This window comes from Camellia sinensis, chromosome 2, assembly GCF_055761805.1.
Source record: "Camellia sinensis isolate YWXY chromosome 2, ASM5576180v1, whole genome shotgun sequence".
NCBI lineage: Eukaryota > Viridiplantae > Streptophyta > Magnoliopsida > Ericales > Theaceae > Camellia > Camellia sinensis.
The window spans coordinates 121,007,008-121,029,778 of record NC_138962.1 but is presented as its reverse complement, the minus strand read 5'-3'; the positions used below and the strand labels follow the sequence as shown (position 1 = coordinate 121,029,778).

The 22,771-nt window shown below is 39.1% G+C and overlaps 1 protein-coding gene across 4 annotated transcripts in view; it reads right to left on the bottom strand.

The window, feature by feature from the left end:
• Nucleotides 1-22,771, bottom strand: part of LOC114280393 (plant/protein (DUF810)) — a 118,150-nt gene that overhangs the window by 2,288 nt on the left and 93,091 nt on the right. For all 4 annotated transcript variants that reach the window (XM_082915527.1, XM_082915525.1, XM_082915528.1 and 1 more), the window contains 5 exons: nt 21,949-22,066; nt 20,495-20,673; nt 16,198-16,279; nt 9,270-9,374; nt 9,085-9,191 (listed from right to left, as the gene is read on the bottom strand). In XM_082915527.1, the coding sequence (XP_082771653.1) occupies nt 9,085-9,191; nt 9,270-9,374; nt 16,198-16,279; nt 20,495-20,673; nt 21,949-22,066 (591 nt within the window). The remainder of the gene's footprint in view (nt 1-9,084; nt 9,192-9,269; nt 9,375-16,197; nt 16,280-20,494; nt 20,674-21,948; nt 22,067-22,771) is intronic.

Below are 22,771 nucleotides of genomic sequence, written 5' to 3'. Positions count from 1 at the left end.
CCTATTCTAACACTCCCTCGCAAGCCGGTGCGAGGATATCTCTCATGCCTAGCTTGTTGAGAATGCCATGAAAGGATTTGCTGCCTAGTCCCTTGGTGAAAACATCCGCTAGTTGGTCCCTAGTCTTCACAAATGGAATTCATATGGTGCCACTAGTGAGTTTTTCCTTGACGAAGTACCTATTAATCTCCACATGCTTAGTTCTATCATGCTGAACTAGATTATGAGCTATGTTAATTGTGGCCTTGTTGTCATAGAATAGTTGCATGGAGTTAGTCTGATGGATTCTCAAGTCTTCCTTACATACACCCTAAGCTATAGCCCTGAATTCTGCCTCAGCACTAGATCTAGCCATCACATTCTGTTTCTTAATTCGCCACGTGACTAGGTTGCCACCCACAAATGTGCAATATCCGGAAGTTGATCGTCTGTCAATGACTGAGCCAGCCCAATCTGCATCAGTAAATGCCTCCACACTAAGATGGCCATGTTTTGAGAAATAGAGACTCTTTCCAGGAGAAGACTTCAGGTATCTCAGGATTCTTATAACAACATCCAAGTGGGAAGTTCTCGGAGCATGCATAAACTGGCTCACTATGCTCACGGCAATGGCAATGTCTGGACATGAGTGGGATAAGTATATGAGCTTGTCCACTAGTCTCTGGTATCTCTCACTGTCCACTGGATCTCCCTTTTGATCCTCAGTTTCTGGCCCGGTTCTAGAAGTGTATCACATGGTCTACCTCCAAGCATTCCAATTTCCTTCAGCAAGTCAAGTACATACTTCCTCTGGTATATGAAGATGCCATCCTTGGACCGAGCTACTTTAATGCCCAAAAAATACTTCAAATAGCTTAAGTCTTTGATTTCAAACTCTTTAGCCAAGTATTCTTTCAAACGAGGAATCTCCTCAACATCATCTCATGTGAGAACAATATCATCAACATAGACAATAAGAGCTGTGGTCTTACCATGTGAGGAGTGTTTCACAAACAAGATGTGATCAGTTTGACTTTGCTTGAACCCATATGTCAGCATAGCTTGAGTAAACATTTCAAACCAAGTCCTAAGAGATTGCTTTAGCCCATAAAAGGACTTTCGGAGCCTACATACTTTACCGTTGGACTTAGCATTGTCAAAACCAAGAGGAATATCCATATAGACTTCTTTTGCTAGATCTCCATGAAGAAAGACATTCTTCACATCAACTTAATGAAGGGGCCAATCCAAATTTGTAGCAAGAGAGTAAAATTCTCACAGAATTCATCTTAGCAACTGGTGCAAATGTCTCTTGGTAATCCACCCCATAAGTCTGAGTGAAGCCCATAGCAACCAGTCTTGCTTTGTATCGTTCTATGAAACCATTTGCTTTATGTTTTACCGTGTACACCCACTTACACCCAACTGGATTTTTGCCGCTAGGTAACTCCACTAACTCCAAGTGCCACTCTTACTGAGAGCTTTCATCTCTTCTATCATGGCATGTTTCCATTCATGAATAGAAAGAGCATCCTAAAAATTGATAGGTAGACTCACAGAAGACACTTTAGACAGAAACGCTTTGTATGAGGAAGATAAATGAGAATAAGAGACATAATTACTAATAGGATGCTGAGTACAAGACCTAACCCCCTTCCTATTAGCAATGGAAACATCAAGATCTGAAAAAGCAAGAATAGAAACACTAGAATTAGAATTATCTAGACTCTCAGTAGAGGTGAGTGACTTTGGACACTCATCCGGAGAAGAAGTTGGCAGTAGAGGAAGAGAAGTAGTCACTTGCATCCAGGTGACTTGTTGTCTATCCTTGTTCCTGATATAAAGTTTGTCTGCTTTCTTTTCCTCAACAACTGCTGGCTCATCATCCATTATCTGTTTAACAGGAACAAGAATCTCTTCACACCAAGGCTTCCCCTTGAAGGAATGACTGTGATACCGGGGAGGGGGGGGGGGGGAGGTCGGAAAATAGGGCTGAAACTCAAAGAAAGTAACATCCATGGAGACAAACCATTGGCGAGTGGGAGGATGATAACACCTATAACCGTTTTTGGTGACAGAATAACCCAAAAAAACACACTTAAGAGACCGGGGATCCAATTTACCACGAGTGAGTGAATGATTATGGACAAAGCAAACAAAGCCAAAAGTCTTAGGAGGAATGGAGAAGCCGGAAGGAGTAGACCCGAACAAAACTTGAAGAGGTGTTTGTTTTTGAAGAACTTGGGTACGAAGACGATTAATCAAATAAGCGGCAGTGAGAACCGCGTCTCCCCAATAGGATCGAGGAACCCGCATCTCAAAGGATAGACAACGAGCGATATCAAGGAGATGGAGATTTTTTTGTTCGGCAACACCATTTTGTTGAGGGGCATTAGTGCATGAAGTTTGGTGAATAATGCCATGAGTGGCGAAGTAAGTGGCAAGACCAGAGTCCATATATTTCCCTCCATTATTAAAATGTAGAATTTTGACAACCACCCCAAACTGAGTACAAACCATTTTATGGAAGTTTTAAAACACAGAAAAGACCTCACTTTTATCTTTCATCAAATAGACTCAAGTGGCCCGGGAATAATCATCGATGAAGGTAACAAACTATTTTTTACTCGTCAAAGACACAAAACAGGATGGACCCCATACATCGGAATGAATTAAAGAAAATGGAACTAAACTTTTATTAAGAGAATAAGCAAAAGAGGCCCTGTGTTGTTTTCCAAGTTGACAAGACTCACATTGAAAATCTGACACATTATTTGTCTCACAAACAGAAGGAAATAAATGCTTTAGTAATAAAAAAGAGAGATGTCCTAAGTGACGGTGCCACAGGCAAATGTCTTCCTTGGTGGATGGTAACTGAAGAGATAAGTGAGCCCAGCTAGTTGGTCTGATCCAGAATGTTGAGACTGTTCCTCTCTACCACTGCCAATCCTCTTCCTTGTAATGAGGTCCTAAAAAAGACAATGATCAGGAAAAAAAACGTCATGTTATAATTTAAGTCACGGGTAATACAACTCAAAGATAAAAGATTAACACCAAAATTTGGAACATGGAGGACAGAGGATAAAGGAAGGGAAGAGGTAGCATGAATTAAACATTTCCCGGACACCAAGGACATAGTAACCATCAGCAATACGCACTTTTTCATGACCTGATGAGGGGTTATACTCTGAAAATAAATTAGAGGAGCCAGACATATGGTCGGAAGCACTAGAATTAATAATCCATAGTACAGTTGTATGAGAGAGCAATGCACATGGGGAGGAAGCCAAGTTACTTGAATTGGCAAAAGAAGAAGAGGGTGCACATGTAGCAGAAGTGGAGGCTCGATGGTCCAGCAAGTGGTGAAGAGCAATCTCAAAATCCGAGGTAGATAACCCCGAAACATCAGCAGCAAGGGAGACAATTGAAGAGGAAGATGGTGGCTCAATAGTGTCTGAATGATGTGCCTGAGCATTGGCCCCTCGGCCTCTAGACTGACCAGACCTACCCCCTCGAGTACCAGGACGGTCTCTTCGGCCACCAGAAGGAGTCCCATGCAGCTTCCAACAGGTCTCTCGTGTGTGGCGAGGTCGACGGCAGTAGTCACAGAAAAGATTATCTTTCTCAGAGGAAGAACGAAAACCACGAGTCACACAGTCTCCATCGCGAGGGGGTGCAGAGACCAAGGCTGAGCGATCAGGAGCAGTAGAAGGAAGCATCGCAGAGCGGCGACTCTTCTCATTCTGCACAAAAGCAAAGGCTTCTTGGAGAGAAGGAAGCACATCCATGCTAAGTACTCTGCTTCGGATCATACTCTACATTAAGGCCTTCTAAGAACTTGAAGACCCTCTCTTGCGCTACAAATGTTCGGTAACTAGCAGAATCAATGGGACAGATAGGCTTGTAATCCTGAAGGTGATCAAGTCGCTTCCACCCATTGCTAAGGAAGGTAAAATATTGGAGGATCGTCATCTCACCTTGTACTGACCTTTCAATAGAGCGACGTAACTCAAAAGCCTATGAGAAGTTCCCCTTCCGGGAGTAAGTGGTATTCACAGCCTCCCAAATATCCTATGCAGTGTCCATAGAGAGATAGCCCTCTCCAATCTCCGGGATCATAGAATGTATCAACCAACCCATAATAAAGGAGTTGGTGATCTCCCACTAATCATAACTCGGGTCTGTGGTGAGGGGTGCCTGGATTCTGCCATCAACATACCGCATCTTCCCTCTGCTCTTCAAGAAAATAGTCTCTCTGCGACCACGCTAGATAGTTCTGAACATTGAATAAAAAAGTAGTGATTTTATGGCTAGGGTTGAGATTATCAGTCATAGTAGAAGGGATAAGGGAACTCTCGCTCTTAGGTGGCTGAAAGGTTGTGGACTCACTGGTGAAATTTGCCATGAATATGCTACTAAGTAACCCTCAAACCCAGTGCCAATCACAAACTCGGAAGATGGTGGAGGAATAGCCAACAATATGACCACAAAGAGAAAAACAAAATAAATTTTTTATTTTTGTTTTATTATTTTTTATTTTTTTTAACGTAGCATCATTATATATATATATATATATATTTTTAACTAACCAACCATTAGAAGCACTACTAATATACCATTACAACTTTATAAGAAAAGAGAGACGACGCTGAGAGTCGACGACACTGAGAGTCGACGACTGCGAGAGAGACGACATTGCGAGAGAGGGAGTCGACAGTCGACAGTCGACATTCGACAGTCGACAGAGAGTCGATGGCTTCCTAGGAGATGCCGACAGAAGCCAAGGAAGCTAGAGAGGCTGTCGGCAGGCCCTAGGGTGCCTTACGATGGCCTGGGTGAGGTCCTAGAGTGCCGACAGACCCCCTAGGAGACTGACGATGGCCTGGATGGATTGTGGGATGATAAACGATGGTCTAGGTGAGAGGCTACTGTGGCTGTCTGGGCTCCTAGGGAAGATAGAGTTGCCGGCAGAAAAGAATAAGGTATGGGCTAGGGTTTAGGCTCCGAAACTATGTAATTTTAGAGAAGAGAAAGAGTAGTTAGACTTCATTCCCTTTTATATTGATAATTGAGTCAATTACATGCATAGTCTGAGTAATCAAAAAAGGAATGAATAAGAATACAACCAACTATTTCCTATTCTAACAATTTCCTATTCTAACAAAGACTTCTATGAATACCATGATGACATGCATTTTGAAGAGTAAACGATCAAGTGAAGCGTTAAAGCTTCTTAGTGAGATCCACACTCATGGTGCACAAGATGAGATTTTCCCAGATTTTATTACAATGCTTATTACATCAATTCACACATGTTCAAACTTGGCAACGTTCCAGCTTGGTCAAACAATTCAGGATATACCGCAAGTGCAGGTTATTTTTATGTGCGGGACATTGAATTTCTGTGATCCATTTTTGTATTTTATTTTTATATTTTAATTTGCTGATCCAACCCAACACTAATTCTCTGTTCAACCAAAAGTGATTTTGAAGAAACTACTAATAAGAAAGTGGATATTTAGTTGAATGGTTCATCAATGTGCAGTATTAGTGCGTGTTTTTTCAGATAAATATCTAAATCAAATAGCAGCACTAAATCAGAAAGTAAATATTTAGTTGAAAGGGTTATTGAAGGCAATATTAGTATATGAGTGTTTTCTAAGAAATTTATCATTTTTAAAACCGAGAAACTTCAGTTTCAGTTTGACAACAAAAATGGGAGCTTTTAAATACACAACTTAAATTTCTCTTTATACCCATCACTTACATTGTAACTATTGTACCTTAAAGAGTGACTCGTGTACAAGTGAGTGTAGAGATATTGATCGGTGCCAAATGTTACACATGAAGGCCCTCTAACATACATTTGCCACACCTCCTCCATCCTTGTTACTTGATGCGCTTTACTCTATTTCTCTGTTTACAGGCTGATCAGAGATTTGGCAATGAAACCAACATGTGTTTGGACTCATAGAAAGCCTAATGGGTGTACATGGCCTGAGCTGAACATGTCAAGGAAAGAACAAAAGAGAAGCTGATGTAGGATATCATGTGCATAGCATGTGGTAGTTAGGGGAGGGAAATCATAGCCTATATCTAGAAGAGGCATAACCACTTTGTCACTAATTTTGGAATAATAAACATTGATTGATTGAGATTTCTCTCTATACATTTTCTCTTTCATATTCTTCATTGGGCCCATCATCAGTTGGTATCAGAGCAATAGTTTTAGGTCCTACTTTCTCATATTCTCAGTGGTTCATCACCTAATTCCCTACTAGGGAATTCACGTACCTGATTTGGCCCGCTTTTGTTGTTGATTGAAAGTTGGTTTCGCAGATTCAGTTTCGATCAACGCTGGAACTTTCGATTTGAGTTCGTTGACTAAATCTTCGTCTGGGTTCATCACTGGAAGTTCATCTCAATAACCCTAGCAGGCAGAGCGAGTTCAACTTGACATCCATACAATCGATTTTGCGAGTCGGTCTTGATTCTTCCATCTCCAATAACGAGAACACCATCGCAATTCATGGTCTCTTCGCGAACTGAAGTTGCGATTTGATACCCTTTTGGGCATGAAAATCTTCTCACGAATCAAAGTCTGCTGATCACAGCAAGATTGCATGCCGAGAATACCTTGCAATTCAAAGCCTGAAGACATCGTGGGTTCCCTGTTCACCTGATTCGAATCACGACTCAATCTGAGGTTCAAATCATGGTCGCAGTATGAAGCTTATCGAAGCAAACCCATCGCGAAGGTTGTTTTTGGATTTTCACACGGGTCTTTGCAAACAGGGACATACTCGCTACTTGCGATTGATCACAGATCTTCGTTACTGATCTGGATTTTGTATCTGGGTTTTTGCACCTGTTTGTGGAGATTTGGATTTTGACTCAGTGGGGAGATTTGGATTTGGACTCTCTGTTCAGGTTTGTGAATTTTGGGTTTTTTGTGATTATCTAGGTTCTTGGCACATCTTGAAATTCTGAGTTGATTTTTGCATGTTCAGAATTAGCTCTTAATTCTGTATCTTGGATATTTGGTTCTTATTCTTTGATAACAATTTGCTTGAGTTCTTTGATACACTGTTGAGGCATACTTTCATTTGGATTGCTGCAATCTGTGAAGATTTTTTGTGTTGTGTTTATAAACTAAAATGGCTAATTGGGATCGAGGTCGTCGGGGTGGTCGTGGTTGGGCTTATTCCTCGGATTTGGGTGATGATGCCAAGGATAATGGGGTTCCACATCAAAGAGATGAAATGGTTGAGATGATATGGCAAATTGCCGCTTTAATCGAGACGGTGCAATGTCTCCTACCTCCTTCCAAATGTAGTAATGGTTACAAGCACCATCAACTTGATGATTCCATTGATGCTCTGCATAGGCGTAGAGCACATTCACAAGGGTTTGATTCTAAATTGAATGACACCGTAAAGGATTTAGTATTTTCCGAATTCCGTGGAAGCTACAATCCGGATGTGTTCGAGGAATGGTTGAAGACAATTGAGAGTCATTTGGAGTATTATAATATGCCGGAAGCAAAGAAGGTGAAATTGGTCTCTCAAAACCTCAAAGGTCGTGTCTCCAATTGGTGAAAACAATTACATGGCTTCGGTTGATGTGCATAAACGAGAACTCGTTTTGATGGAAGGACATTTGCTAGGTTGATCTTGAATAAGGACTTGCAACAATTAAGTCACTTCCCTTGTTGATGGGTTCTTCTTGCACCAACACCATTCCCTATATTATAGATTAGCTTCCTTTGTGGAAGTTGTTTGTAGTGTACTTCCTAGTTTTGTGTTTCACTTCTAGTGCATTAGTTGTGTTTTGTTTGTCTCCACTTGAAAATAAGTTCTTTTGAGTGGGAGAGTATGATGTAGGATATCATGTGCATAATATGTGGCAGTTAGGGGAGGGAAATTGTAGCCTATATCTAGAAGAGCCATAACCACTTTGTAACGAATTTTGGAATAATAAAACATTAATTGATTCAGATTGCTCTCTACATTTTCTCTTTCATGTTCTTGATTGGGCCCATCATCAGAAGCCTTAGTGGTTGACCACGCAAGTGGCTTCTTGAGCAGTAGGATCCTGCAAACACAAAACATTACAGGAAATAAAAACCCAGTCACAGCAGTGTACCATTTGAGTGCCCAGGGGTGCGCTCAAGTGGTGGTTGGTGTATGTCCCAAAGATTTGATATGAAAAGACTCCTTTTCAACCCTAATTTGGAGGGAAGTAAAAACGAGAAGTCAAGCCAAAAAGTTTGCGGTTGTTGAAGCTTGGAGAAGAGGCTCAAGAGCAAAGAGGAAGATCTTTTCAAGGTTCATTCATGGTGCTCTCATTGAAGATGGTGGTTTTCCTCCTCTCCATGAGTGGCTAGGGTTTAGATGAAACCCCTAATCAAGTAAGTAGGAGTTTCTGTAATTCGATTATTGGGATTGATTATTATAATGTGAAGATTGTATCACTTTGAGATTAGTTTATAAAATTGTTCCTTTAAAGTTTTCAATGATTGTTTTTGCTTTTTGTGATTTTGATAACAGCACTCGTTAGTTGAGATTGATCCAAGCTTAGGGAAGATGAAATGTCCTACTACTGTAGTTTTAGTAATATACATTTTGTTCTAACCCATGCTTGATTTACAATATGAGTTTCTTTCTTCAAGATCATGTTGAGAATCTCGATGAATCATAATCATGTTGAAGCTCTATCATGTTAGGATTTCTACATTAATTAAGAGGGTAATTATGTAAAAATACTACTAATTAAAGGGTTAAATATGTAAAATAAAACCACATGATTCTATTACTTAAAAGTATAAGTCCACATTCTTTTGAGATTTGGCATTGAGAAAGAATAGCATGGAAAATGGGACATGATTCTATTATACTATGCAACATTAGTAGCTAATGCAAGTCAAGGAAGAAAAAGTAGTGACTCATAGCTTATCTATGACATTGAGGATGGAACTAACTAACTACATGCCTTAAAATATGCTTTTCTATAGGACTCGCCAATTATGTTCTCAGCTAGCAACCAGTTGTAACAAAATTGGATATACTTCATGTAAAAATAACTTCCAATAGATGCAAACCATACCACATCAAGAGGTTCAATTAGTGCTTCCATCCTGGACTGAGAAACACTGGGTTTATATAGGTTGTCAATGAATGCCTCCCTCAGATCCCAGAAAACAATCTTAGTTCCTGCAAATTGAAAACAAATATCACCAGTGGTTAAGTTTGCCTTTAATGAAATAGATATGAAGGCACAAAAATTCTCACCTGTAAACTCACAGATACGGTCAATAGCTGCATTTATATCTTTTCTACTTCCATCAAATGTGTCCATTTGTGAGGAACTTCTTGAATTCTCATCAGTGGACTTTTCTACAGATGAAAGGGTCAATAAAACAGGAATTCATAATATACATCACTTCGTAGGAAAAAATGAAGTACAATTATAATCTCCTCATCAAACACATTGCTTAGAGAAATCCCATATATCTTGTAAAGAAAACAATCATGTAACATTTACGTCAATCTAACCCGCATACAATGTTCAGAGAACCAGAATTCCATAAAATTAAAATTAGGCATGCAGAAGCCCAAAGAACAGCAAAATAATGGATCATGATAATTTGAGGATGACAATCTACGAGACCAATATTTTCAATCCAGTTTATAATAGACATTTTAGATGTCTCAGAGAAAATGAGACACTACTGCCAATATCCCAGATTTCAGTAGTTAAATTGTCCATTAGTTTGAATTTCTACACGGACTGATATTTTTAATAATTTCAATCAACTGTATGCTATAGTTTTGCTGATCTTTCCTTTTATTTTGTCCAAAATATATTAATTTGTTTTCCTATTTTCAGGTATTTATGTAAAAGCAACTTGCCATTTCTAATTACATGGTGTATGTACATGGGTCCACACCCGCTACATGGCATTGTCTAATGTAAAAGAAATTGATAGAGAGAGAATAAATTGTATGTATTATTGATTGATGTATGTTATATTTTACAAATGGTGAGGGGCTCCTTATATAGGAGATGTAGTGGAGTAGGTGGTAGTAGGTGGTAGTGGTAGGTGTGTAGTAGGTGGTAGTAGGTGGTGGTAGGTGTAGTAGGTGGAGTAGGTGATGGTAGGTTTTAACAGCCCCCTGCAAACTCAAGGGGGATAGGAACTAACCAACTTGAGTTTGGAGAGAGTAACAAAACAAGAAAATAATCTGAAAAATAAAAAATGGATAGGAGACACTGTATGGTCGTGTCAGACTGTTGTAGAAGACTGTATGGTTATGGCAGACCGATGTAGAAGACAGTTTATGGGGTCATGTCGGACCGTTGTAGCAGACAATTTTGTGACAGTTGTTGTGACAGTTTACGGAGTCTTGCTGGACCCTTGTAGAAACTAACCGGAATCAATGTCGGGACAGTTTACAGAGTCTTGTCGGACCCATGAAAGAGCTAACCGGAATCAATGTCGGGACAATTTACAGAGTCTTGTCGGACCCCTAAAAAGTCGCACCCTCAAAAGGCGTGCCCAATCTATAAAAAGGCGTGCCATCAAAAGGCGTGCCATCAAAAGGCGCGCCCATGTTGTCGTCGAGCGTCGAGCGGCGCATGATGCGCGTGTCTGCCTCTTCATCATGGTCTTTATAAACCGAAGCGGAGGCTGAGGCTTGGAAGCATAACAAACCAGTTGAAACCTCTTCGTTCTCTGAGAGCTTGTCGCTAAGAGCTGCAAATCTTGAAACACTCTGTAAACACTCTGTAACCAACCCTTCTCTGAAACACTCAGCAACCCATAACATGGCCTCGTCTTCCCGTTCAGCTACCCAGAATATGGCCTCTTCGTCCCGTGGTCTGCTCACTCTCTTTCCCGACCTCAACGAGTCAACAAGAGAGATAACTGGTGCGGTGGCCAGTGAACCTCAACCAAGCGCCTCTGGTTTTGCTCCGTTGAACTTTCCGATGCGGTCGGTAGAGCAAAAAATGGCGGTGCAAACTGATATTGAGGCCAATCAGTATACTTTGAAGTCATGTGTGGAGACCATGACGGCGGTCACAAATCTGTCGCACCGGCTGCAGAGTAGGACAAATGAGGTGCAGCAGTTAAACGCCCAGCTGGCTCTGCTCCAACGCATGTATAAGGATGCGCGAGTAGAGATAAGTGTGCTAAAGGCGGAAAATAAGGAGCTGAAGCGGAAGGCCACCGTTATGTTCCGATTTGGAGGTCCGCCATATGCTGTAGTGGAGGAGCAGGGTGGAGTGATCGTGCCCAGTGGAGTGGGAAACACGGAGGCAACACCGTCAAGGGCCGCGCAGGACGGAGGCAAGAAGAAGAGACCGGCGGCAGAGTAGATAAGAAAAAATCCCGCCTGTGGATGTATTGTTTGTTTTTGTTGTTGTTTTTTTTTTTTTTTTTTTTTTGTAAAATTGTGATCGGGGTTGATCCCTGAGATGAATAAAATATGGTTTGTTGTGCAAATTGGTAAATTGTGTTGGGTTTTTTTTTTTTTTTTAATATAATATAATAAAAAAAATAAGAATAAGAATAACAAAAATGTATGAATGGGGAAAGCATGTGCGCTTGCAGATAAAAGAGATGAAGGCGGGGGAGGAATGGACCATAGAGAGAGTGGGTGGAATAAATTAAGAGAAAGGAGGGATATGATTAAAGTGGGTCTAGTGGAGAGAAAAAGGGACCAGAGAGAGAGAGGGAGTGGGTTGATTAAAAAAAATGTATTCATCCTAAAGTGCATGTGGGAGGTATAATAGAGGGCATAGGCAATTCAGTGGGTGGTGTGTGTGTTGCCCTTGTCCCTCTGCTGCTGCAGTGTGTTTTTTTTTTTTTTTTTTTTTTTTTTTTTTTTTTTTTTTTAAGAATAATAATAGGAGAAGAATACCCATGTATTGGGAGAGAGAGAATGAGTGGGGGGCAAACCCACTTGTCCATGACCAAGTTTAAAATTCCTCCAATGCCCACGGGAAGAGAGATGCCCAAGTGGGTGGAAAGTAGAAATAGGAGACAGAACCTGTATGTTTCAAGAAATGGGAGGTTCAAGAACGCAGACCATCAAGCAGTGGTGAACTCAAAGAGCAGCAGATTAGCCATAGCCACATTCCAGAACCCAGCTCCAGAGGCAATAGTGTACCCATTAAAGATCAGAGAAGGAGAGAAGTCAATAATGGAGGAACCAATCACCTTCCCAGACATGTACAGAAGGAAGATGAGCAAAGACCTTGAACTTGCTAGCCTCAAGAAGCTTGCCAAAGAGCAGCAGCACTTGGAGAAAACCAAATTGAGAAAACCAAATCGGTGGCTGTCGTGTGGGCCGACGGAGTGAAGGTATGTGTAGCAAATTCTAGCGGACTAGGTTAAGGTCCGGCGGGCGGCCAAGGCGAGGTTGCCGTCCGCCGGTGAAGCAAAAAAATACTAAGTTCTTAACCTTGCTCTGATACCATGTAAAAGAAATTGATAGAGAGAGAATAAATTGTATGTATTATTGATTGATGTATGTTATATTTTACAAATGGTAAGGGGCTCCTTATATAGGAGATGTAGTGGAGTAGGTGGTAGTAGGTGGTAGTGGTAGGTGTGTAGTAGGTAGTGGTAGGTGTAGTAGGTGGAGTAGGTGATGGTAGGTTTTAACATCTAATCACCACCACACCACCAATGGGAGACTTTTCCCAGAAGACTAGTACACCACGTTCCCAACTTGTTGATCCCCATAAGGTGACATGTGAGCAAACCACTTGAGTGGGCCTTCCCATGCTCAACCTCATCAACAGGCCCATTCGCTCTAGCTGCGTGCTCAGGCACAATTCCTTTCCTGGTTCGCTCAGTTGCTTGGCATGCCGAGAGCTCCATCAAACGAGGCCTTAACCTCGAAGATTCATAGGACACCTTGCGTTACCTAGTATGGTAGCCGCCCTAGGTAACTGACTAGGGACCACCAGGGACTTCTGGATTGGAAACTAGAGTTCAAGGGTTTGTCCAAACGCATGCTAAGCCTCTCTCCTCAAGGATATGGTGCACTCGGACCAATCTTAGAGAGTGAGGAGCCTTTGTCCAATGGTTCTCTATTGCGTATCATTGAGCCACTTCGACGTGACTAACATGGACGTATCATACCTACTAACAGTCTACATATGATACATCCCCCAAGGCTACAGACTTGATCGAGTTTCCCTCAATTTTACCTAGCCAAAGGGGTTGCGCCACCTGCCCTCAGCTAAGCTAGTTCCCTTGGCTCACCCTATGTTACCAGAAAACGCTAATACCCTAGCAAATTACGTATTGGTACGCACATTCCGAAACATGGTACACGCACATTCCGAAACGGTAAATTTAGTAATCCAAAGCGATGCCAAAAGTTTTTTTCAATATATGTCCCTTAAATGTTATCTTCGGAAGAAAAAATTCAAATATAATGAACTAAAATTTAAGATGGGTTAAGTTTTGACAAGACAAAAAATCAAGAAATGGGTCATAATGCTCATAGAAAATATTACATTTTATTGCATATCTAATAGTCAAAAAAAAATTACTCTAGAAATACTTAAATTCTTAAGTATAATATATATAAGTCTGCCCCTTTCGTACCACATTTTAGAGTATGTGGCGTACCACGTTCTTGTTTTTGTTGCACGTACCGGAACGATCCACATTCCAAGTAACATAGGGCTCACCATCCTATACAAAGAGAACATCCTTTTGCTCCTCTCAGGCTTAAAGCTCCCCAATACCACCCTCTCTCTTTCTCTCTCCTAAGGCTGCCTTGGCTCCCTTGTCTCCCTCCTTTGGTGTTCTCTAGTAGGGCTAGGCATAGGGTTATCTAACCTATGAAAACTGTCCTACCCGATCCAACCCGCACTTGTTTGTGCGGTTTCGATGGTTCATTAGGGTTGGATGCGGTTTAGATTTTGCCTATTTTGCGGGTGGGTTGTGGATTTGACCCACACCGCACTTTATACAATTATGTTTTTTTTAATCTGGACCGTCAGATTAGATTTTTTACTTGTAAACCCTAATTTTATCTCAACAACAGCAGCAACAACCTCTCGCTCAGCCTCTCATCTCTCTCACTCATTGAGTCGTTGAAGTCAGTTCGCCTCTTTCTTTCCATTTGTTCTGTGAGGTAATGCAGATCACATAATAAACAACACTTTTCACATCTTTTGGACCCAATGGGATGATGTTGTCTCCAATTTGGAATTCCCCTGCAAATGCATTTCAATCAAATCAAAGCTTGTTCTTCCACACACAGACAAGCTTGTTCTTTCACACACAGACACAGAGAGTGATGATAGGTTAACTAACACAAACGGGAAAGCAAATTCCCCATTTTGAAAAGTAAATCAGCATGCATTGGTCCCATTTATCAGGCTATTTCTGTGGGTGACTCAAAATTCCCAAAACTTTCTTCGTCTAATTCTAAAAATCAGGGTTTGGTTTAGTTTTTTCAAATTGTTCTTGAGTTTTTTTTTTTCGTTAATTTCTTTTCTTTTCTTTTTTTTTTTGGAAAAGGACCAATTCACAAACTGCCTGCAAACCCTACCCGCGCAACCCATAAACCGCCTTACAGGCAGTTGTGGGTCCACTTTTCCCCAACTTGTACACTATCAAGTGGGTCCAACCAGCGACCCGAACCGCACAAACCCGATCTGTGAGCACCCATGTTCTCCAGCCATCTCAATGCCTTCCATCTTCCCAGCTCACTTCCAACCATCCACACATAGAATACAAAATGTGTATGATCCAATTAGTAATAATATATTTAGTATATTATTGATTTTTTACCATAGGAAGCTAATATATGATAGTGATCCCTTGTTCGAAGGTTAAGGAGTGTCTCATGATAAATGGAGGAAAAGTTTAGTTTGTAAAGATAAGCCTTAACCAAACAGGTAGGGGATAAGATACGAATGAAGGAAGAATCTCATCCACTATGTGTAAGTTTGTGAAAAATGTTTCCTATCATTTAATCACAAGTAAGAAATTGTTACAGCAACTCCGCAATACGGAAAAGTCTGACAAGTCACAATGTATCTCAAATTTTAACTCATGTTCCAGACGGCCATACAGTTGTGACTTATTTTACATGTAACATCAAAGTTTTAGCATAATTTATCACTTATGGGACGGCACAGATTAGCAGGACTCTTGGAACACAATTGGATTATGAGGTTATTTGTTGTGACCTGCATTACAACAAGGAATGAACTGTGGAGAGACACTTTAGAATATAAAGGTTTTACGCCCAACAGAAGAATTTGGAAAAAACCACAAGATATATCAACTACTTCAATTTTGAACCCACCGAACTTTTTTCAGGCGTCGCCACTGGCAATGGACATATTTTAGATGGTTCAGTCTTGTACAATATAGACCAACTAATACACGTTGTAAGAAGTAATTTGATCCAAGCCTAAGGCGCCTAAAGGACAAAAGAAAGACCAAAAGGATATGGGTTAAGTAAAGGAGAATGAACATGATTTTCTCAAGTTCGAACCAAGGGTTTATCTTTAATAAATGCAACTAGAGAAAAAACAGATCAATGTAGCGGACTCAAAAAAATTAGCATTATCAATAGTTCAGTAGCATGATTTTCATTGTAAATTCAGATGTGCTTGTGTGAGTGGATTGTAACATAATGTATTAAAAAAGTCAGGTAAAACACTTTGTCTTGTTAATCCACTGAACGCAATTAGGTTCAATCTCTCGAAAAATAATTAGGAGGCAATCATACATAGCACTCCCAACTTCCTGGAAGCATAAACAAAAGCAAAAGAAATCAACCCACTGGGTTAAGTGTTTTTTGTTGTTGTTGTTGTAGTTAGAACTTGCAAAGAATAAGTTTAGAGAAATTTGGGTTGGGCTAAAGCTCAAATTCAACCAATGTGACATTTTTGGGACCATCCACATTATCATCGGAGCATCAAAAACCACAAATACTGATCGGTTCTATTTATGAGAAAGGCAGCATAACACCCACATGAAAGCTTAAATTCCTTAAAACAAGTTATACATATTGGAAATAGTAAAATGCCCAATGAAAATGCCATTTTCCCATTTTCCTTCAGCTGCAACAGTATGTCAGTTCCAATGGCAAGTACTTTTCAATTGATGGTAGATGGGATTGAAAACAAATCATTAAAATGAAAATAAAGAGATGTATTGGATGTATGGATACGTACTGACTGACTTGGCTTGTGTCCTTTTTCTTGTCCACCTTTCCCAGATACTTTCTTCCAACTTATTCAGTTGACTAATGGCATACTTAACATGGGCAAAAAACAAAAAAAAAAAAAGAAGCCTGTATTAGATACAAATAGGCATCATCCAATATATATTTTTGATTGCCAAAAGTACTAAAAATTGCAGTTAACTTCAAGATAATACACTCAGAGTTTTTAGCAAACAGTTTATGATCAACATTGTTACTAACTCATTTTGGGAGAAGACAACATTTAAACAATATATGAGGTCCTGTGGCAAGCATTTGGGCTTAAAGTAACAGAAAAATATCCCATGTCATTGACTAGATTTTATTTTTCATGTTATTGATGACGATACCAGGGCAGGCCTTCTGAATGATTTTATCCATGAATAACTTCAGAAAGCAACAACTGTAGCAAGAAAAATAAATAAACAAATAAGAATAGGGGAACACAAATACCAAAATAATTACAAACATATGGCGGGTGCAACCTTTTCTGTGCAAAAAAAAACACAGCAAAAGTTGTGTCCCCGCCTTTTGGTAAATAATTTCCCCACTTCCCACTGCCTTGTAATTTACCAGCAAAATTATTTTATTTTGTCAAGAGTTGGAAATCATTGAAAAAGGGACTTGCAAACTACTCATAGTCATACCCACTCCAAGGACAATATTCCCAGCACCACTGAAATTTATTTATATCCCTCAAATTCAAGGTGAACTCATAGGTTTTTTTTTCCATATACTTTACAAAGATAAACCTTCAAAACAATTGCTGGTTTCCAAAAATCAAACTCTCTTCTTTAAGTGTGTAGGTCACGAGCTATAAAAAAAATAAAACAGGTCTAATTCAAGGGGTCCACAGTTTCCAAATTTTACTCAGACAGTCTTTTAAGCATTTTCAGCAAGACTACAACCACAGCAAAACTATCAACATGCTGTGCAATTGGAGGTTTCTTACTTTCTGCAGAAACTAGTTCAGAAACCATACTCATCAGTTTAATTGCCAATAAGTAATTTAATTGGTCAAGTGTTGATGCGAAAGACACGTAATGTTTGTTTGAACCTTGTACTATCAATTATTTGTATATTTAACATAATCCAGATTTAGAAGGGGGGAAATGATACAAAGGTCACTGATAAGCAAATCAGCAACTTTCTAATGAGCCAGTTGGCCGTCAACTGGTTGAGATTGCCTGGATGCTATCACAATTGACCTCAATGTTTTTGCGCATTGCTCAGGAATACATTTATCTGCTAATATGATGGCTGGATGGACCCTCACAAAAGGGGAGGGAGTCGACTGAACATATCAACCATTTGTGGGAATTTTGCCCACATCTGATCCCCAATTCTTGTTCCCCAAAAGCAACTCCTTAACTAATAATAAGAGGTAGGCTAGCCCTTTCAATCCAACAAAAAGAGTGACTCTACCCACACGAACTAACTAATTTCTCTTATATCTAGAGTTGAACCCACGTGCTACTTCTATAGAGCAACTGAGCAAATAATTAACTTATTAACTGGGAAAAAATCATAGATAACTTGGGGGTCATATGACTGACACAAGCACTCATCGAACACTCCCTGACACAGGTCATACACGTCCAAATGTGATAATATTATTATTTTTTTAGAACCAGACAAGCTCCAACACTTGGGGGGACACAGGTATCCACAGCTAAAGGCACATGAAAGGCATTGCAAATTTGAAGAAAGTAACTTAGTATTCAATGATAAAACAAAAACAATGTGAATTAACACCCTATTAATCCCTCTTTTCGTTGGTAGCTAACTTGGGTTGGCCTCTTCAGTAGCTTGATGTGAAAAATGCTTTTCTCCATGGTGACTTGAAAGAGGACATGTATATGGATATCCCTTTTGGATTTCCACTTCCCAATAATAGTGGGAAGGTTTGTAGGGTGAAGAAGTCACTATATGGTTTGAAACAATCACCGAGGGCATGGTTTGAGAGATTTGCCAAAGCTATGCTTAGATGTGGGTATCGTCAATGTCAAGTTGATCACACCTTGTTTGTCAAACATTCATCGCATGAGAAGATAACTGCATTGATGGTGTATGTTGATGATAATGTATTGACCGGGGATGATATAGTTGAGATGGATAAATTGAAGAATTCCTTGGCTAAGGAATTTGAAATAAAGGACTTGGGAGAACTAAAGTACTTCTTAGGTATTGAGGTTGCTCGATTGATCCAAACATGGTATTTTTGTCTCTCAACGTAAATATGTGCTTGACCTTCTTAAGGAGACCGAAATGTTGGGATGTAAACCGGTGGTGGACATTCCTATTGAACATAATCATAGACTGGGAAATAGTGAAAGTGATACTCCTGTTGATGGGGGTCGTTAATAAAGACTTGTTGGTAGACTTATTTACCTCTCACTCACTCGTCCAAACCTAGCATATGCAATCAATGTGGTTAGTAATTTTATGCATTGGAAGAACTACATGCAAGTGGGAGAAGAAAAAAGTAATTACCAACATATGAGGGGTGCATGTGACACTTGCACCCCCACAGTCTTTCATTTGCACCCCACCACAAACACACTTGCACCCCTCATGTATTGATAATTCCCTTTCCCCACCGGCAAGTAGTTCCCCCTTATGCATTCACCTCGTGAAGTTCATATGGAGGCTGTGTATAGAATTTTATGGTACTTGAAGTCAGCATATGGTAGGGGTGTATTGTTTTCAAATCATGATGATTTGCAAATAGAAGCCTATACTGATGCAGATTAGGCAGAATCCATCATTGACAGGAGATCCACTTCGGTATACTACACTTTTGTAGGTGGTAATCTCGTGAAATGGCGTAGCAAGAAGCAATCTGTGGTTGCTAGGTCAAGTGTCGAGGCAGAATTTAAATCAATGGCTCATGGAATATGTGAATTACTGTGGTTGAAGTCACTTTTGAAAGAGTTGGGTTTCGATTAGGACAGTCCTATGAAACTATTTTGTGACAATAAAGTTATAGTTAACATTGCACACAATCCAATTTAACATGATAGAACAAAACATGTGGAGGTTGATAGACATTTCATCAAAGAGAAGTTGAATGAGGGTGTGATTTGTGCCGTGTTTGTCAAGACGGGGGTTCAACTTGCAGATATTTTGACTGAAGGAGTGTCTAGTACGCTGTTTTACTCTACCCTTGACAAGTTGGGCCTTCGCAATATCTTTGCCCCAACTTGAGAGAGAATGTTGGTTATGTGTTAGTGAGAAGGGTAGTATTGTAATATTTTCTATAAGCATAAATATTAAAGAACAGGGAAGAGAACCCTGTGCTCTCATTCTCTCTTTTCCTTGTTTCTCTTCTCTCCTCTCCTCTCTCTCTTTTCATTCTTTTATCTTTTCATTTAATTCTTCAAAAACAGTGTAAGGTAATGAAGCAGCAAAGGTTGTGAAAACAATGATGCCATGAAGATGCACAATGCAAAGAGAAGATGATGTCAATCAGTGCTGATGGGTTGCGACTTAGCTCTGATACCAAATTAATGCAGAAAGTAGAAACAAAAGAAGAGGGAAGAAACACAGAAGCCACAACATTAATCTAACTCTGAGTAATACAATGCAAAGCCACTTATTTATAGCCAAATAACCCAAATTAAAATAGGAAACTAAAATCTAAATAATAATAAAAAATATAATCCTACTGGGAAAGAAATATGAAAATATCGTAACCAAATATTTATTAATAATAAGAAAATCAACCAATCACATTTATACAACCAGAAAGTTTTTTTCCCATGCAACAAGCTTCACCTGAGGTTTCCAAAGTGGATAAGTACCCTCTAATTGCGCCATCATTGCCCCTCCTATACCCGCATCCAATAGGGGCTAAATTGGATGTACTTTTTGTTTTTGTTTTTTTGTACATATAAAAATGTATATTTACTCGTTGATGTGTTCAAGTTGTGTCATGTCCTGATTTTTTTGAAAATTATAGTGTTGACGTGTTTATGTTATGTCATATCCATGTCCCATGGCCACAATTAAAATAAATAAATGGTCTAAGAAGCAATAAATACAGAAAAATTGATTCCATGTCCAGCATATAATAAGCTATCTTTATAGTCATAATAATTTTAATAAAAAAAATAAATTCCTTAAGTTCTGCAGAAAAAGAAAAAAAACAAAAACAAAAACAAACAAAGACAAACACAAAAACAAAACAGAAGGAAAGGAAAAAAAAGACCTGATGTCAAGAAGAAAATGATGTGAGGAGAAGTTGAACTTGAAAGTCTTGAACTTACGTAAAGTGTATTTAACTGAACACACAGTGTAGGCGTCATCAGAGCATTAATTTCAGTAGACCTTCTCACATCAGGCAGCCTGGGATCAATTAGTTCCTTCTTTACAAAGGCCTTAATTCCAGCTTCCTTTTTATATCGTGTAAGGACAGGTACAGGTGGAATTAGATCTTCTTTGCGAGCTGTGTAACCAAAATTACAAGGTTCATAAGGTATAGATTCATCAATACAATGGGTATTACATTTTCCAATTTTGAAAGATGACTCAACAGATAAGATTAGATAGTTGATACAATATCTTGGAGTTATACAGGCAAAAGAAAAGACTAAATGTTTTAAACTGTCGGTTGAAATATATATATATATATATATATAAGTCTGTATGTGGCATCAATATTATTTTAATGCGTTCCACCATTATTTTACACATTATTAGTTTTATCTTCCAATTCCATGTTTATGGGTTTCTGATATCTTTTGAGGTTTGATGTTGCTCTAATGTTTGATATATCTAGTATTGTTAGCTTGAGTTGTGACATTAAACTTTCTTCGGAGATCACCTTGCATCTTTACAGACTCAAGCGAATTGCTTCTCTTACAAGAAAGTAATCTATTTCACTCTTATTTGACTCACTTTTAAAAGTAATTTGTGTTCCTCTCTCCCTTTAAAGAAAATGCCGATTACTATGAGATTGAACTCCACAACAAAATCTAAAATGCCGTTTTCAGCTTAAACCATGCAGCATGATAGCTATTCATTTACTAAGACAATAAAAAGCAAGAACAAAGCAGGAGGGTCTGCTCTCCTAAGACACAGTTCCCTGCACTCAGGGGAGGAAGGTTCCATCATTTTGGGCCGATGGACGATGTGAAGGTAATAGAACCCCAAAACCACTGAAATTGTTTGTTTCTATAATGAACATAAGATGTAGAATGAGCAATTAGACAGTTTCAGATTGTCAGGGTAAAATAATCCTGCTAAAGCAATTTCCAAGTACATAAATCAGCCAATCAGAATGAGTTACTATCAAATGGACATGCACTAATGAAGATCACAATCACTCAGACTCATAGTTAGACTTATGAGCATTGCATACACAACACAATCCTCAAAAGACACTCCAAACACAAACACAAACACCAATAGCCCATTGAAATGTGTCATCAAAAGAGGAAGTTCAAAGAAAAGGATAATTGCTCATACTTATTTCAATACTTTTGCAACAACACAAGTCCACAGCATATTACTATCACTATCATGAATGAACCAGAAAATTGGAAAAACCAGATAAAACATGCATGTCCAACATGATATATATATATATATATAGAGAGAGAGAGAATAAATTCATGACTCAAAGTCTATGATATAACTGTCTAACTCATCCTCAGTTTACATTTAAACAATAAAATTTGAAGTAAGAATGTATAAAAGCATATACAAAGCAAGGTCATACCTAACTTGTCAACAACATGTTTTGCATACACTTGAAAAGCATTGTCAATGCCACGAAACAGGCTATTCAATTCCCCCAACCTCATTGGGACCTTAAGAGCAAAAAATTGATCAACAGTCTGCAACCAAAAAGACAACATAATTAACACATTAGTAAGTCACTCCCTACACATAAAAATGCACAGTAAGCATATAAGGTATAATGCAACTTCTGTAAGGATCATTTAACCTAAGGTGGAAAAGCCAAAAAAAAGATTCTAATAGTAAAAGTACAAAGCAGTAATAGCTGCTCACTGAAGGAGAGAGAAAGAGAGCAAACTCTCTTGAAGTTTTCTTTTTTTCTTTTCACATGTTAAATCACCCCCATTACCCTTTACGGAATGGTTCACCCTATACAAACATCCACACATACATATCAACCAAGTCACAATAAACTTATAACAGTAATTTTACAAATTTCAATTCTCCCAAGGCATACAACCCAAGCCTTCCAAACTAAGTTACGGTAAAAAAAATCTTCTACAACCCAACATGCTATTATGGTGATATGTGCAAGTGTACAGGTACAACTAAGTGAATAAGATACATGAATAAACCTATCAACCTATCATGTTCTATTGTAAATCCATTCTAGTTAACAATCTAGTCCCATCCACTAGGATCCCTACCTAGTCCACAATTTAGTTCACACTGGTCCAATTCTTTCAATGGTCACATTCTTCACTCAAACCAACATCCAACTGGAGACTAACTTACAACTCATGTGATATCCAAATACGTTTGCAACACCAAGTAAACGTACTCACCATAAAATCATGTAATGT